This window comes from Xiphophorus hellerii, chromosome 10 (genome assembly GCF_003331165.1).
Source record: "Xiphophorus hellerii strain 12219 chromosome 10, Xiphophorus_hellerii-4.1, whole genome shotgun sequence".
NCBI classification, from domain to species: domain Eukaryota; kingdom Metazoa; phylum Chordata; class Actinopteri; order Cyprinodontiformes; family Poeciliidae; genus Xiphophorus; species Xiphophorus hellerii.
The window spans coordinates 23,301,083-23,317,973 of NC_045681.1; the positions used below are offsets into that span (position 1 = coordinate 23,301,083).

At 39.2% G+C, this 16,891-nt stretch overlaps 2 protein-coding genes across 3 annotated transcripts in view; both read left to right on the plus strand.

Annotated features, from left to right (window-relative positions):
* The first annotated feature begins 9,316 nt into the window (after nucleotides 1–9,316).
* On the plus strand, nucleotides 9,317–12,046 carry pyyb (peptide YYb). Its single transcript, XM_032573532.1, has 4 exons — nucleotides 9,317–9,448; nucleotides 9,681–9,868; nucleotides 11,431–11,511; nucleotides 11,746–12,046. Exons 2-4 carry the CDS (start codon nucleotides 9,681–9,683, stop codon nucleotides 11,768–11,770), a joined length of 294 nt encoding a protein of 97 aa, XP_032429423.1. The 5' UTR covers nucleotides 9,317–9,448; the 3' UTR covers nucleotides 11,771–12,046.
* Nucleotides 12,047–12,178: 132 nt separating this feature from the next.
* The window catches only part of mpp2b (MAGUK p55 scaffold protein 2b), a 60,633-nt gene continuing 55,920 nt past the window's right edge, over nucleotides 12,179–16,891 (plus strand). Inside the window, exon 1 of one of the 2 annotated variants that reach the window (XM_032574757.1) lies at nucleotides 12,179–12,566. The gene's annotated coding sequence lies outside the window, so the exon portion shown is untranslated. The remainder of the gene's footprint in view (nucleotides 12,567–16,891) is intronic. The other variant, XM_032574758.1, reaches the window with a different exon arrangement.

Genomic DNA, 16,891 nt, shown 5'->3' on the forward strand with positions numbered 1-16,891 from the left:
CCCCAACATTCCAGTTTTATCCAGTAGAATGGATCAGGTGTGTCTGATGTACGGCCACACACACACACGCACACACACCCCCACACACACACACGTTCCGCTCTAAGCCTCGGATTAACTGTGATTGATTTCAGAACTAGAGCTGTGTTCATTTCTGGCCAAACACAACAAACAGACCGACAGGGAGCCCTCCGCAATTTATTTATTTTATTTTATATTTTCATAGAAATAAAAGAATAATTGGGGCCCTGTCAATTACAAAATTAATCATATTGTTTTTATCAGTAAAAATTAAATGTTAGCACTCCCAGACCAAAAAGCACACATCCATATTTGCACTGAACTCCCTGGATCTGCATGAAATGGTTTGTTCCTGCTTGATGGTGACGGTGTTCAGCAGCAGTCAGTAGAAGACAAGAACGACTGTGGCTGTTATTTTGCTACTGAAAGAATTTTGGTTTTCAAAAAAATTGAGAGATAAGAGAGAGAAAAAGACAAAAGTTTCTATTTGTAACTCAGTTTTTCTCCGAGGTGGTTAGACTGTGAGATTATCAACCATTCAGCATAGTTAGCTTAGCTACAGACTGTTTGCTTCTATTTCACTAACATTTAATGAATTAAGGACAAAAAATTACCAAGATATTCATATATTGAACTTGTCCCTGAACCTTTTTCCACTTAACAACAGGTGAGTCAGTCAGCAGCAGCTCTAACTCACGTCCCTCCTGACCTGTCCTCTCCTGAGTGAAATTAAAGCTGCAGTCTGTAACTTTTTTTTAAAAATCTATTTTTTAAAATATTTGTTAAAACTGCCATTATGTATATATACTGCATGTATATATATATACAGTACGGCATGAGAGATAATCTATGAAAAATCTATTTCCTCTGCCTTCTTCCAGTGCTATCTAGAAACAACCAATCAGAGACAGGAGAGTTTTACTGCTGTCAATCACAATCTCATGTGGTGCTGCTCATCCTCCCCCCTTGCTCTGTGCTGTGCTGTAGCTAGCAATAACGATAAGTTGTTTCTCCCCCATTAGCATATTTAGCAGTGAGTGAATGAGGTTGATTGACAGCGCTAAGACCGTCCTACTGGTTCTGATTGGTTGTTTTGGCCGAAACGTTGCATTACTTCATCTAGTCATAAGAGTTCAGGAAGGAGATGGAGGAGATTGATTGTTTTCACAGATTAACTGTCTCATAACAAACTGTCACGACATGATGACAGATTTAACAAATGTGGAGAAAACATATTTTTTATTAAAGTTATATACTGCAGCTTGAATAAAATGCAACTACATAGCATTTTTTGAGAAGTCTGGATTGCTTTATGTATATTTTGACCAAAAAAAAATTGTCATGGGGCCTAAGATGCCTGGCAGAGCCCCTGACAACAAAACAATCTTTATTTTATTTTTTTAATTTTACCTCGATGAAACACACAAGAGTCATTTCTCTCAAGCTTTCTGTCATCAACAACAGCAATCATTCTGAAGGTGCTGAAATGGGTGATCATGTCTTGTCACAGACAACAACACATTAAATACTGAACACAAACACATTACTCATTTTCTATAACTACTAAAAACCAACTTAGCCTGTAATTCATATATCTGTGTGAATGTGGAGGCCGGAGCTGATTTATTTAGAGTGTTGTTCAGTTTGTGTCCAGCGGGAGCTTCGACATTGTTCTCCCAGAGGGACCCGAGGTCTTCACAGCTTTTTGGGAAATGTCTGCCGTTACTCCTCCGTTCATCACGGCAGCTGTGACTCACGTGGGCTGTGGCTCGTTTATGGTCCGGCCAGTCATCCGCCCCGTGACCAGAACCGACGACATCTCGCTCGCTGAGAACATTACGGCGCTTCAGAGGGAGATCGGTTTACTAATTGCACGCTGACTTCCCAAATGTGTCTCATATTTGGGAACATCCTCTGAGGTAGAGTTGCCTCGAGCCACTCAGTCCCTCTGTCTTTACTCAGGCTCTGCTTTCCAAAAAGGGAAATGATTAAAAATAACAAACGTTTCTCTTCTGCGAACCAAAGGGGAATAAATTAAGTAGCACCTTATTTGTTCCAAGCCAAAGAAGAAATGTTTCTAGAACCTCCTCTGGTTCCAGTAAGTCTTCTCTCATCTGAATTCAAGCACACAGAGTAACAAACTTTATTAGTCGTCACGTTTTTAATGACATTCATGGCTCATCTAAAGATGAAACGATGTTTGGAGGTCTGTACTGACTCCACTGTCGTCCTTCATTCCTGGACCAGCCTGGAACTCAGTGAGATTCTGAGAGTGACCCATTCTGTTCCAAGCCCAGCTGATGGATTTTATAAGCTTGTGTGGAGGGATGACCCACTGACCCAATGCTTTGGGCAATGTAGTGCTTAGTGTATCACAAATCTTATGAGAACCACATTATATATTAGGTGGTCGAACATGAAGTGTATCGTTCTATGTTGATGGATTCTTTCCATAATCCATCAAATTACGGAAATGAATTTGCTAAATGGAAATGCACCAATTTCAAAAAGATGCCATTTTTTTTCTTTTATGGTGAAATGGTTTTTCATCCGTACTTTTTTGCGTCACTCATACAGCTGGAAGTTACTACTGGCAAAAACGAGGAGAAAGATGGGAGGAAGTGGTAGGAGGATGACTGCTTGTCTGTTCTTTCAGTGATTCTTGAGAAGAGGGGAAAACGGGCCCTATGGATAAAGCACAAAATTTGAATAAAATATACACAAAATACATTTTTTTTAAATATCTGACTAAACTAACCTGGGCCATGTGAGCACAACAATGTATGTTTTCCTGGTGTTTTCTGAATATTTTTTATTTTAAACATTGTAGTAGGGAGGGCTGCACGGTGGTGCAGTTGGTAGAGCTGTTGCCTTGCAGCAAGAAGGTCCTGGGTTCAATTCCCGGTTTGCATGTTCTGCATGTTTTCATGCGTGGGTTCTCTCTAGGATTCATGGGTTCTCTCTAGGATTCATGGGTTCTCTCTAGGATTCATGGGTTCTCTCTAGGATTCTCCGGCTTCCCCCCACAGTCCATGACCTGGTAGTTTGGTTAATTGGTCTCTCTAAATTCTGGTTGTGCATGGTTGTGTGTCCTGTCTGTCTCTGTGTTTCCCTGCGACAGATTTGCGATCTGTCCAGGCTGTAACCTGCCTCTCGCCCGGAACGTTAGCTGGAGATAACGTCAGACTCCTCCTGACCCCAATAGGGACAAGGGTGTTAGAAAATGGATGGATGGACATTGTGGCAAAAACGATGGATGGACATTGTGGTAGGTGGATGGTGTCTGTACTAATGTAAGAAAGATAACAAAACATAATAATTCTAACAAGATGGTGTTGACAGAGTTCTGGGTCAGGTCCATTAATAAATTTATTTTTAATTAAATAAACAATAGAAAGCCTATTTAGAGGACAACTGAGCGATACCACTCTGGGCGTATCTCCTTTATGACCATCCTGCACTTTTTAGGATTCATATGTTACAAAACCGACAGTCTTTTTTTTATTATTATTGTAAAAGCTTTTGTTTTGTTCCTCTTACATAACTAGATATCTTCCTTTAAAGCCAGTCACATGCTCACAGATCAACACTCCACATTATGGTGGGCCACAATCAACCCCCCATTCTGCCTCCAGAACAATGCAAACAGACCTGGCCGCATGAGAAGCACTCTGTTCATATTAGTGGCTCCCCGCTTCTGCAGATAAGGCTGACTGAAAGTGCATAATCATTTCCCCCTTTCTGTCTGTGATGGCAGGAAGGAGTTGGACATTCTCCTGGGAGATTGCTCCCACTCCACAACGGACTTCTGTGTGTGTGCGGGCGTGTGTGTGTGTGGGGGGGGTGTGCTTAATTTTCCTATTTGGACTCAAGCAGCATGTGTGATCCAAATGAAAATGGAGGTGGGTTTTACCGTCTACAGTAAGTAAATCTCCCTTGTTATTGTCCTCAGCTGAAGTTCTAAATTGTCCGTTTCGTGCATAGCGCTCTTCCCAGACATGAGTGGCATCAGGGCTGCTGCTGGAGAAAAGAAAAGTTGCTGAAACTGAACAAGATCAAAGGAAGACAAAATAAATAAAAAAAAGTTTTGGAAAATCAGCGGCTTCCCACTGGTCTCATTATCAAGGCCTTGATTGCAACTCAAACACAGGCTCCTGTCTGGGAGCCCGACTGGCTCTTCAGAAGTGCATTAGCTGGGGGTTTATTGGACTGTGACAACTCAAACTGTCTGCCCTGTCCTTTATCTGCACACTGTTGGGTTTCGCCGTGTACCTGCACACACTGGAGCGAGCTAATGAGTTTGTTTTGTGCGTGTTATTGTTTCTTGCCATTCAGTTTTTATGGGCTGTAGTAGGAATGGAGATAGGACGATTACTCTAGTAGCATTAACTAAATGTTCAGGACAAACTCAGATAGCAGTGGGTGATTACCAGGATGCACATAAATGCTTCACTTCCACTTTTAAATAGCTACTTTATGCATGATGGTTTTTCTGTTTTGTTCACTCTTTATGTATTAATAATGATATGATAACAAGCAAAAAACAAAGTCACTAATCCTCTCCTAGTATTGGTTAAAGTTATTGCACAGTAATTGCTCTGAATGGTGAGAATAACTAATGTGTAACACCAAGCTTCACTTACAGCCTTTATAGCCCGGCATGTTGGACTTTAATGGTCGTTTCTTTGGGGATTTATGCCTGAATCAAGGTGTGTTTTTGACAGGGGCTTAGGGACAGACAAAGACAAAACCTTTGTTTTTTACAGCTCTATAAACAACGTGTTAAAGGGGGTTGCCATGTTGTCCCCTGGGAGCTCAGCAGGACAGCACAACGCGTGCTGAAAGGTCCTGAGCAGTAAACTCTGAAACACTGACGCCGAGGTTTCATTTCTACTTGACGTTCCTGCTGTCAGCTGGGCGGCTTCAAGAGGTTTCGGACAATTCAGTATCTTTATTATAAAATCGATCTGTTAGAGAGACCTGCTGGCTTCATGGTGTGGATACTTGCCACAAAGCTGCATCCTTTGACTGACTGGTGGCGTCAAACATAGGAAAGCAAAGCAAATCGTGTAACTGTGTATCTTCACCCTCATGAAATAACACAAAAAAAATTCCATTCATCATAAACCCAAATAACAGAAAGGTTGATCAGGCTAACAGGATTTAAAGCAGCTGCTCAGAATTACAGCAAAGAATAAATTCTATTCTTTAACTGAGAGTTAAAATGTTTAACTGAGACTCAAAACGTTTTACTGGCAGGAAATAAAAAGAAAACTGTATGGCTAAAACATTTGCCAGACAAAATGACTTTGACATGTTAGCTTTTTGGCTATAAGGTAAACTTTCTACTAGTTAGTTAACAATTTTGGTTAACAGCTGAAGCCTTTGGGCCCTAAATAGTTTAATAAATAGTGATGTTTTGGGGAAAAAATATGAGTAGGAGTAAAAATTGTAGCAGGTAAATAGCTAAAAACTTTTAGTTGAAACATTTAGGAACAAACTAAAGCTACATTTTAGGATGACATTTAATTTTTGAAGAACAGTTACACTTCTTAGCTGAAAATAAAACAAAACTTTTGCTAGAATGTTGCCTTTTATCTAACAATTAATTTGTTGTCCAATCGTTAAACTTGCAACAAAAAGTTAAAGTTTTTGGATTACAAAATGCCCAGAAAAAAGGCTCAACCTTTTGAGAAGAACTTCTGACAGTTGAATTTTTGGGGGCTAGCAGTCACTGCTGCGTAGCAACTAAATTAAAACTTTAGGCAACACCTAGAAACGCTTCACATATCGAGGTGTTGGCTAATAGCTGAAACTTTTGTCCAAATTTATCACACACACTAAATTGACGAACTAACTGCTCAAATTATCCAGCTGTTACAGTTTTTAGCTTATAGGCTAATACTAAGTTTAGAAAAGTATCACTAAGCAAAACACCATCACAGATTTGCACAAACCGTGGAACAAAATCAGCATTGTGTTTTTTTGCAGAACAATGAACACATTTATTCACTTTAAGCACAGAAAATATCACAATCATTCTGTTTGTCCTGCTGGTCTGAAATGTCCAAAACGTGAAAGTGGAAAGAACTTCATATTTATGTATGAATAAGTGATTAAGAGGTTTTAACCAACAGAGAAGGCATTTATCAGTGAACAACGTTTTGTTTCAAGAAGCAACTATATTTTGTACTTCTTCTGGTAAAATAAATCTAGACATATAGAAACGTTTATGGTTCCAGGTTTTGTTCCTGTCGGTTGCAGCTCTGTGGACCGAAGACAGCGGAGGTGATCCTGGGAACAGAGCTAGTTTATGTTCCAGTTTATTGGATGAAGTCGTTTTTCACTGGTTGATGCAAATATTTATTGGTCTTACTGGAGTACATTTTCTCCAACTTCCATGTTGACTGGTATCGGTGCTATGTAGAGCGTGATGACTTTCTTTTTTTTTTTCCATCTCATGAAGAAAATTGTCGCTCAACAGATTTTTGGTTTAGTAAACTGATAAAACTGCTTAATCATAAAAAACTGTAAGTAATGCAAAAAAAGATGGCACAACAACATGAAATATAATGTGTAGTAATTAGCTACAAATAATGCCTCAGTAGGGGGTTGATTATGCATGACCTTTATATAATAAATGAAAATGGCTCCGATGCATTTCATGCAGCAATAGTTTAAGCAAATAATATCTCATTACTGCTTTTAATGTTGCATTAATCACCAGCATTATCAAAAATGATCCACCTGTTTGCACACATACTCAAAATGCACACGCAAACACACACACACACACACACCCCTACACACACTTAAAGAGGTTGCACTTGTTGGATCAGAGCTGCTTTCAGGCGTCATAAACCGAACAGCAGACCGTGAAGAGCCCAGGCAAACAGGAGCTGCTGTCATAAACGTGTTCTGAGTGAGCAGCTCATACCTGAAGGGCTTCTTTTGTGTGCCGAGTCTCTTCCTCAGAAACCTTACGAGAAAAAAAAAAAAAAATATATATTTATATATTGAGTTATTTTCTTCCTTAACGTCCTCCTCTAAAATGTGTTTATAGTGACCTTTAATTCAGTTTAGGACTCGCCAGGCCTGTCATCTCAAAACACTTCAGAAGACAAAGCGGTCCAATGCGTACCCACTTATACAGAATACTATTCTGTCCAGATTCAAATCAAATCAAGTCAGTCATAAAATAAGATTCGGTCCAATTCAGTCATATTTACTGTACAATACAGTCACATTCAGTAGATTATGTAATGCAGACTGGTAAAGCATTCTCTAACGACGGCTTCATCATCGCAGTGAATCATTTGGTCCTGTTGTTTGTCAATAACAGCGTCTTAGAAACTTTCTACACTTGTTTCGGTGTGTGTGTGTGTGTGTGTGGGTGTGTGTGTCTCAAACAGAGTAGTATTATTGATCAGTGTGTAGCCTCTCTGGTCTTTCAGACGCTTCATCACCAGCTGAATAATACATGACGCGCTGATAAGAGCAAAGCTGCACCAGAAAACGGACAAACTCATCATTCCTGGAGGAGATTAATTTCCCACTAATTAATTGTCATTTGTTCAGAGCTTCAATCAATAACAGTCCTGGCTGCTCTTTAACGGATTCATTCAACCTGTTAAGTTATGAATTTTAAAATATATTTTTAAAAAAACAACAAAAAAACAGCATCAGTGGCTGAAAGCGTATTATTTGGTTGCTTATTTTTTTATGACTTCAGATATAAAAACAATATATATTATTTGCTCTTGCCTTTAATTTTTACTTCTGAATATCCTGCCAGTATGTAACTGTTGTTGCTGATAAAGGCAGTGTGGCTCACCGCCTCGGGCAGCACGACCTGGGGGCGTCCGGTCCGTTCTGTCAGTTTAGAACCAGATTCCATCCGTCTGTCTACACCTGTTGACGCTAAAACTGGCATCATCTGATTTATGGTTCTGGATTCTGCCTCAAACTTAAAGAAAATTTTTAGCTGCATATCTAGACTGGTTCAATGTGGACAGAATTACTGTATATATAACAAACTATTCACAACTATTCTTTTACAACGCATCATCCTGTATTAGCATTAAACAGCGATTCATTTTTTTCTATCTACAGTACATACAGTACAGTCATATTCATTGAGGCTCATTTGTCAGGTTAAAAGTACCTTTTGAAAATAACCAGGTATTAAGCATAGTTTTTATTAAACCCACATTTCTGTATTCTAAAATGTATTTTTATATATATTTGTCTGATGTAATATTTTAATTTAAAATGTCATGTGTCTATGAGCCACAAGGGGAAAATCATCAAAACTAACAGAAATAAAGGCTTTCAAACATCCAACGGTGTGAAATTAATTTATAAAATGTGTTTCATGTAATAATAAATCTCCTGAAATAAATGCACTTTTCTATAATATTATAATTTATTGAATCGGTCTTTATAAAAGCCATCTGTTTGTGTAAAAAGCTCAAAGCTGATGTTGAAAAAACAATTCTATTGGTTCTGATAAAGTTACTGGGTCTTTTCCAGAGCAGACTCTGTCAGATCAGTGTGTGTGTGTGTGTGTAGGCGTGCGTGCGTGGGCGTGTGTCTGTGTGTGTGGACCGTTTTGCTTCCTATTCAGTTACATTACAAGGCGCCAAATCACAAAAAAACAACAACAACAAAAAAATAAATTCTGGCACGTGTCACAACACAGGTTCAATTCCCGTCCAGTCAGAAGTCGCAGTCACACTGGATCCAACATAAAAAAGATGATGTTGCTCATCTTGTTTCTCATATTCCATAACTCTGCTGAGTAAGAAGCATTACTGTAGATGAGCAGGAAGCTTATTGCTGTGAGGTCATCTGTTCTTTACCTACATGAGAATTCAGCTTCCAACGGGACGTGTATTGATTTTAATAAGCTGTTTTTGCGCTGTCCGTGGTGCTGAAATCTGTAATATTTCAACTTCTTTCCCCCACAATTGCATTAAAAATATGAAAATACTGGAGCAAAATTAATTAGTCATGTTTTTTTTAACAGCCTCACACTGCTCCACATTTCAACTCATTACACACACACACACACACACACCCACGCACGCCCACCCCCACACACCCCCGCACACACCCATCCACACACACACACACACAAATTAAGCCTTCAATTAAAGCCGTGGCTTTCTCGGTGTTGCGTTTTAATCATAAATAAAGTGACGCATTCGCAGTCCAGATCTGTGACGTTCGACTTTGAGCGCGAGCCGATAAGTTTTGTGCAGATAAACGAGGCGTTTTACGCGCCGCTCTTCCAGCAGAGGGGTGTGGTTAAGTTCCCACAGCGCGTCAGGTACCGGTCCCCACGCTATATAACGCCACGGACCGGAGAGGAGAGCAGAACAGGACAGGAGCACCGAGGTGACCGAACCACAGGACAAGTCCAACTGTAAGTTTCCACTCTGTTCACTGACGATTTATTTGCGGAAAGTCTCTTCTTTTTGCGTGTTGTATTCTCAGCATAGTATCAGATTAACTCAGGTTTATATGCTGGATTCAGTTTGAAAGTAAACCTAGTGTGTTGACTTTTTATTTATTTCTTTTTCTTTGGTTGATGATGTTGTTAAAAATTTTTTTAAAAAAGTTGACCCTGGAAGCCTAACCCAAGCCTCGCTTCTCAGATGGCCAAAATGCTGAGATCGTGGGTGATGTTCGCGGCTCTGGTCGTCTGCCTGCTGGTGTGTTGGAGCGGCTTCGCGGACGCCTACCCTCCCAAACCGGAGAGACCCGAGAGCAACGCCTCGCCGGAGGAGTGGGCCAAGTACCACACAGCTGTCAGGCATTACATCAACCTCATCACCAGGCAAAGGTCAGTCCAGAAGATCAGGGCGGAGACTTTGTTCAAAAGGTTCTTTTTGTCCTTATTTGTAATGTTTTTATTTCATGAAAATTAAGAAAAACAAAAAAATATTTTTTTAACACCATTTAGATGATTTATTCTTAAAAAAAAAAGAAAGTACAGATAAGATTTATTTTACATTGAGAACCTCCTCCAGTCCCTATAATTCGTGGCACCATTATATCCCAACATCACCACCTCCAACACTACAGAGCCTCTTCTGAAACAAACAAACAAATTATTTACAGCAACCTTTATTATCTTACGGGGGAAAAATTAGAACTGGAAAATGCTACTAATTGAACTAGAAGGGTAAATAACTGGTTGATAAGAAAAATAATCTTTTTTTTTTTCTTCCGATGAGCCACTGTATTTTCAAGCTGCTGTATTTTTGAGATAAACCTGTCTGATCAGTCAGCATAACCATTTTAATGTCAGCCTAATGCAAAAATAAAATGTTTTTGACAAACAGAATGCAGTTTGGATAATTCAGAGGTCAGTGTGTTTTTAAACAGCAGAATGATCCATCAAATGTCTGACCAGTTTAAATGCGTAAGTTTATGATCAAAGTAGCCGAGACTCCTTGGCCCTTAGCCATAACTAAAGTCATATCTTGCAAATAATCAACTTTATGTGCTTTAACCACATGTCCAGATAAGCAATAGAAAACAGGTTTAGGAACTGGAAAATAACTATTTTATTGTTGGCCCCAGGCTACGCTTCTCTGGACAAAGAGCCATATCACCCATAACACAATCTCAACTTCCTCTTGGGGAATAAATGATCTCGTGTTCTAGGATTGCTTCGCCTCATCCTGTTTAAAAACCTCCACTTAGTGTTGGGCTTAGTTTCAGAAACAACTGAAACTAACTTCTGGGTTAGTATTTCTAAAGTCATGCCCTTCATCTAAATCACAAGGCATGAAATGCTGATGCTGGCCAAGCTGGACGCCTTCGATGCCTCTGTTGTGGCATCCTGAACACTGAACTCAAGACTGAGTAAAACCAGAGCGTTTATTTAGCTTCCTGGTTGTGCAATTGTCCTGTGATGGAAGCTGTGCATAGTCTTAGCTTTAGCTCCTTTTCCTCTGTAATTAAACTGCCTGGATCTGCCAGTGCAGCTCCCTCACGCCCCAGGCAGACGCACGCTTTGCTCTTCAGCACACAGTCAGAGGAAACCAGTCCACCTGCCAGCCGGTGAACTTGAAAACCCTTATTTCCTTCTCAGATAATTGCACATCTCATTTGTGATTGGACTGCACAAGATTGCCAGGGCACGCACAAAGGCTTCTTGGGAGTGTGTGCAGTTTACCCGTCTTTGTTCACAGCTTGATGAGCAAAGTTCAGGGGAAGGGACCCCCCCCCCATAAAACGTATTCCCCAAGGTTGAAATTCATAACAGTGTTGATGGGGGGTCATGCCTCCAGGCTTTGTAAAGCAAAGAGAAGGAGGACACTGGTGACTTTCCCACTGATGTTTGATTGCAGTCATTACAAGCAAGTGTTTGACTTTCTTCTTTTTTTTCCTCTCCAGGTATGGAAAGAGATCTTCCCCTGAGGAGGCAGTAGCCTGGCTGCTGCTGGGCGCAAATTCTGACCAAGACGGCGAGCCACGGTGAGAAAACATGGGGGATTCACCCAGAGGGCAGAAATAATGACCATTTTCATGTCTAAAGTCAGTTTAATCTGTCAAGGTAGAAATGCAATATGTACAAGGACAGTCTTATGCTGTGTAGTGAGTATCATCAGTTATTAAGATCAATCAGTAAAACACAATAAAAAGGGAAGGGTGTGATTTTATATATACTAGGTATTTTTACATGGTTTGCCTTTTTTTTTTGTCTTGCAGCTCCGACTATGCTGGCACATGGTGAATGAGCCCAGACTGAATCTAACCAGCTACCCAGTTCCCCCCACCCACCAATCAACAATCAAAACATTTCTCAATGGAGCACCTGCACTGGCCACTGGACACAGTCTCAATATTTAATTGTCTAATGTGCATGCAAATCAGCGTCTCTCTTTTTCTGTTTGTTTGTTTTCGGACAGTAACTGTATGTATCTGTTGATTCTCTAAAATTGTAAATAATTTGTATCTATAAAAGTCTCTTCCCAATAAAGATCTAAGTGGAATTTAAAAAAAAAAAAAAGTTTGACAAGCTAGCGCTCTTTTTTTAAAATATATTTTTCGGGGTGGATTTATACGTGTAGTTACATTTTATACCACTAGATGTCACCATAATCATTTGCCGCGCACATTTGCAAAGCATTTGCAAGTCCGTCTCTTTGGTTTGCGGCTCCTCTATGGGTTCTCGTCGACGCCAGCCGACGGACCTTTAACTTCGCTCAGGTCTACTAGAGCTAAACGCGCGTTTTGACATCACCGAGGCTTCCCGGGCTTCCCTTTGGAAACCGTACCGGTGCGTAGAGGCGGCCCCTTTGGTCAATGGAGCCGTTAGTAAGGGTACACGCGCCGTTGTAGGCAAGGTAAAGATAGCTGTGTGTGTGTGTGTGTGTGTGTGTTGTGAGGGGGACTGCTGCTGAAGTGACGGCACACAAGCTCCGCTGCGCCTCAGCAACTGACAGACGACCACCGGTGAACGCGCTGACCGTCCTGCTGCGTCTCATAGGCGGGAAGAGTCCGGATACAGGTGCCCGGGGGGCAGGCAGGTGAGCGCATCAGCACGTCGCTCTTCTGCCATGGCTGAACGTCGTGCTTAGTTTGTGTCTGTGGGTAGCTCTCATACGGCTTCACAAGCTAAGCCTTTCCCCTTTGTTGCTCAGCATGTGGTACATACACGTTGTTGTCTGCTAACTCAACTATTGACGTCATTTGTTGGCTCTTTGAGGGTCCGCGTAGAGAAATCCCATTACCACCCATCAGAATCATTTACTGTCCAATCTCAGGACTGCACCTCGAGGTTAGGAACGTTCCGCACGCGACAGGCTCGTGCGCCTTATTTTCTCCCAGTCGGTAGATACTACTAATAATATAATGCTAACCGAGCTGGCCTCCCTGTGTGTTTGCACCTGCGCAACAGTCGGCGGAACGAATGCAGACTGTGTTTCATTTCCATGTTGACAAAGAATGGATGGACGTCATGCACCTGTTCGAAGCCATTGCGCATGCCCACACATTATGAGAAGGTTGCGGAGGTGTTCGAGCGCGCGGAGCTACAGAAGGACACGTGCTGCTGTGATGGGAATGTAGTGTGATGTATGTAGAGGAGCTATACGTGAAAATATGCAGGTTTATTTCTATTGTAATGATCCGAATTAAACATAGATATGAGCAGATGCAAATTGATTTCTAGTTAATCTGACGTTACCTTAAGTTTAGCTTGTATTTCCATCCAAAACAATACAATCCATCAGAATTTTATGTTTAAAAGAAGGCAAAGCCATGGATGGATGGACTGAGAAGTTATCACAGTCATGGATGGGCATTAATGTCATACTACTTTAAGTGTTTTAAAGCCTTATCAAAAATGAAAGGTTTAAAAACTAAAATCAAGTGGGCAAGTGTGAATTTATTGGGGATATTCTCTAGTACACATGTGATCAGAGATATACATTCAGGCTCATATATATATAGATACATCACCAGTAATATTTGGATTATACATTTCTGATATTTCTGATTCTGAAATATTATAAAGTATTGCTACTCTTACTTGGGTAAATTTCTGGATCTTTTTCCCACTGTGAGATTCTTCATTGTATGAACAAACTCATTTAAATCAAAAATGCACCTGATACAAACAATTACAGTATAAGTGAGATTTCTGTTGTGCCATTTAAAGATCAAGTCAATTTACAGGAATATGTGTCACCACTGTAAGTATTTTACCCTGTTCTAATACATACAGCTCTGGAAAGCCGTAAGGACCACTTAAAGCAGAACTCACAATTTCATCAAGAAGGTTCTGTCTCAGGAATCAGGCAAAATATGTTATTAGTTAGTTTAATAAGAAAATACATATCCCACCAAATTTTTGTTGCTAAAAATTTGGTGATTTTTAGCAACAATGATTCATTCAAAAAACCATAACACTAATTAAAAAAAAAAAATCCCCCCAAATAAGATGAGAAAAAATAGTGGTACCACCAAAAATCTGCAAAAAGAAAAATAAATTCCTGATCTCACCGGGCATATCTCTCTTTCCTGGGTGCAAGGTTCTGATCCAGCTTCCAAACGCACAATCTGTGACGCTGGGGCGAATTCTGACTGCCGTTTATGTCTTTTAGTTTATTTTTTTACTTGTTTCAAACATTCATCAAGGCAAATCTCCTGCTGCACAGATGTGACGGTGTGTGTCTTCCTCTCCGACACACACGGCCCTTTTTATTTGGTTATCACAGCCACACCTAAAACCAGCATGTTGCTGCCCAAAAATCAGCTTTAAACAGTGGAAACTTTAGGATAATTCAACAATCAACTGAAACTGTTCTAAAAATCAGTATGATATACTTACTTTTTATTTATTTAGTCAAACATAGTGGTTATGTTACAAGTTTCTCTGATTGTACTCTATAGGTATATGTTTGAGTAAAATGAACATTGTTCTTTTATTCTATGAACTACTGACAACATGTCTCTGAAATTCCAAGCAAAAATCTTTTTTATTTATTTGCATAAACTGAGAAATGATCAAAATAACGAAAAAGATGCAGTTCTTTCAGACCTCAAATAATGCAGAGAAAACAAGTTCATATTCATTTAGAAACAACAATAATAATGTTTTAACTCAGGAAGAGTTCAGAAATTATTATTTGGTGGAATAATAACATGGTTCAGTGCGGTGGACTCTTATTTTGTACCAGAGCTGTATACATTACCTAGTGTAAGCATTGGTTTCATAAGTTTTATGTTGAAAACAAAAAAAGATTTTGAAAAAAAAAATTCTGTCTAATTTTATTTCGTAATTTTATTTATCTGTTGTTTTCCCGGTTTAGTTCCTAAAATATCAGAATTCACACATAATGTCATCAGACATATTTTTGTCTATTTCATTACATTATTTTAATATATTAAATCAGATGTTCTTTATAATAATAATAACAATAATAATAATAATAGTAATTATTATTATTACTATTATTTATAATTATTTTAATTTATTTTCTAAAAACATTCTAATCATCTATTCAGTACTTAAGTAAACTTTTTACCACATACCACATGCTTTTACACTTACTTGAGTAACTTCTTGGATGGATACTTTTACTTTTGCTTGAGTGAAAATATAATATAAAGTGCTACTCTTGCGTGAATGTAATTTTTTAGATACTCTACCATTCACTGCATAAATTGTCCCTTAACAAGTTGCTAAGATACCGCAAACATTTGCAGGTATTATGGTGCATCTGACACAAATCAGACCTTAAATTGTTTTCGTTTGAAGCATAATGCACACATTTTTAGTTCCTTTCTGCTCCTAATATCACCCTGCTTTCTCCATCGCAAAATAACTTTTGATGTGTGTTTGGGATAATTGTCCTCTTAGAAGACAAATCCGTCCGAGCTTTAAAAAGCTGGATGTTATCTGAGGTAAAGTTGATTCAGAATTCCACCAACTTTGTTCAACGCACCGTCACAATGGCCACAAAAAAAGACCCTGACATGAGCAGCCTCTTCTTTTTGTGTGTTAGTTTCATTTATTCTAGAGACAGAATATCAACTAGAGTTCAGGGAAAACAATCACATAAAAGTCTGATTTGCATTTCCTGAGAGAAATAAGTCATTGACCCCCTGCTGTTACTCACCTAATTTAGCACACAGATTACAATCAGTCAGTTAATTACAAATCTCAGGACTGAACTCCACTCATTTCATCCCACCTTCGAATAAATTAACAATGCCTCTAATTTGTAACTGGGTTTATTATTGAATAGTGGATAGTTTGCTTTTTGTCACTCCCAAGTTTGATTGGGGAAAAAAATAGAGCCTTATACTGTCCTGCTAGATAAAACCTACTTTCCCAGATATTTTTTATTAGAAACATATGATATTGAATGACTTCTGCGAAATTAGTGCTCTAAAAAAATCTCTCCAGGATGTAAAATCAAATAAAAACCCCTTTATTTGATTTTTTAAAAATGTTGAATCTTAGTCACAGAGGCCTCGTTTCAGAGCTGTTCACCGAGATGAAAGAAACTTCTTCACCCTATCAGGTCGTTCCCTTTAGTAATCCAGGGTTTTGCTGTATATTTCGGAGTCTTTGACAGCTCTGGGGGTTTGAGATAAAATCATCACGCCTGGATATACGTGGACAGAAACATTTCAGGTCCCGCCAGTTCCTTAAAAATTTAAGAGCTCTGCTTCCTCTTGTCTTTGAAAATATATCCTTCAGTAAAAAAAAAAAGAAAAAAAAAAAGATTTACTTCACATCTTTCCTTCCCACCAGAGCTTTAATTGAATAATTTCATATGAAAATGGCAGAGTGACAAAGTCACACATTCGGAAAGATTAAAGAGCAGACCTTGTGCAGCAAACTACACACCCACCTGTTTGTTTATTTTTGAAAAATTTTTCATACATGTTGAGTCTACCTGAAAAAGCTTTAAATAATGCAAAACTATATTAGGGCTGCAATGATTCCTTGAATGATTCGAGTACCTCGATTATTAAAATTCCTCGAGAAAAATGTATCTGCCTCAAAGCTTCGTTAAATTATGTTTTATTATTTTAGAGCACGTGTTCCGGCCGCGTCATTATTTGTGTTGCACAGCGTTCTCACCTCTGCCTAAGAATTGTTGCTAAGTGTTAGCAGCATAACGTCCAATTTTCAAGTTTGGTCTGGGAGGATTTTATTGATTGATGATAATGTCCGGGGTTTTATCGTTTTTTGGGGGAACCAATAAGCATCCCTAAATTGACTGATGCGATGTTTGGAGTACGGCAGCTTTTCTCCTCCCAGAGCTGCTGCCTGAAGAGCTACTTGTTAAAGAAATTAGTTAATTTAATCCCATTGTTGAATGTACACACATATGCT

Excerpts from the sequence above, each read along its gene's own strand:
- pyyb (XM_032573532.1), top strand. The coding sequence starts at position 9,681 with ATGGCCAAAATGCTGAGATCGTGGGTGATGTTCGCGGCTCTGGTCGTC. Across the intron at positions 9,869-11,430 it reads AACCTCATCACCAGGCAAAG|GTATGGAAAGAGATCTTCCC; the intron begins GTCAGTCCAGAA and ends TTTCCTCTCCAG. Across the intron at positions 11,512-11,745 it reads GACCAAGACGGCGAGCCACG|CTCCGACTATGCTGGCACAT; the intron begins GTGAGAAAACAT and ends TTTGTCTTGCAG.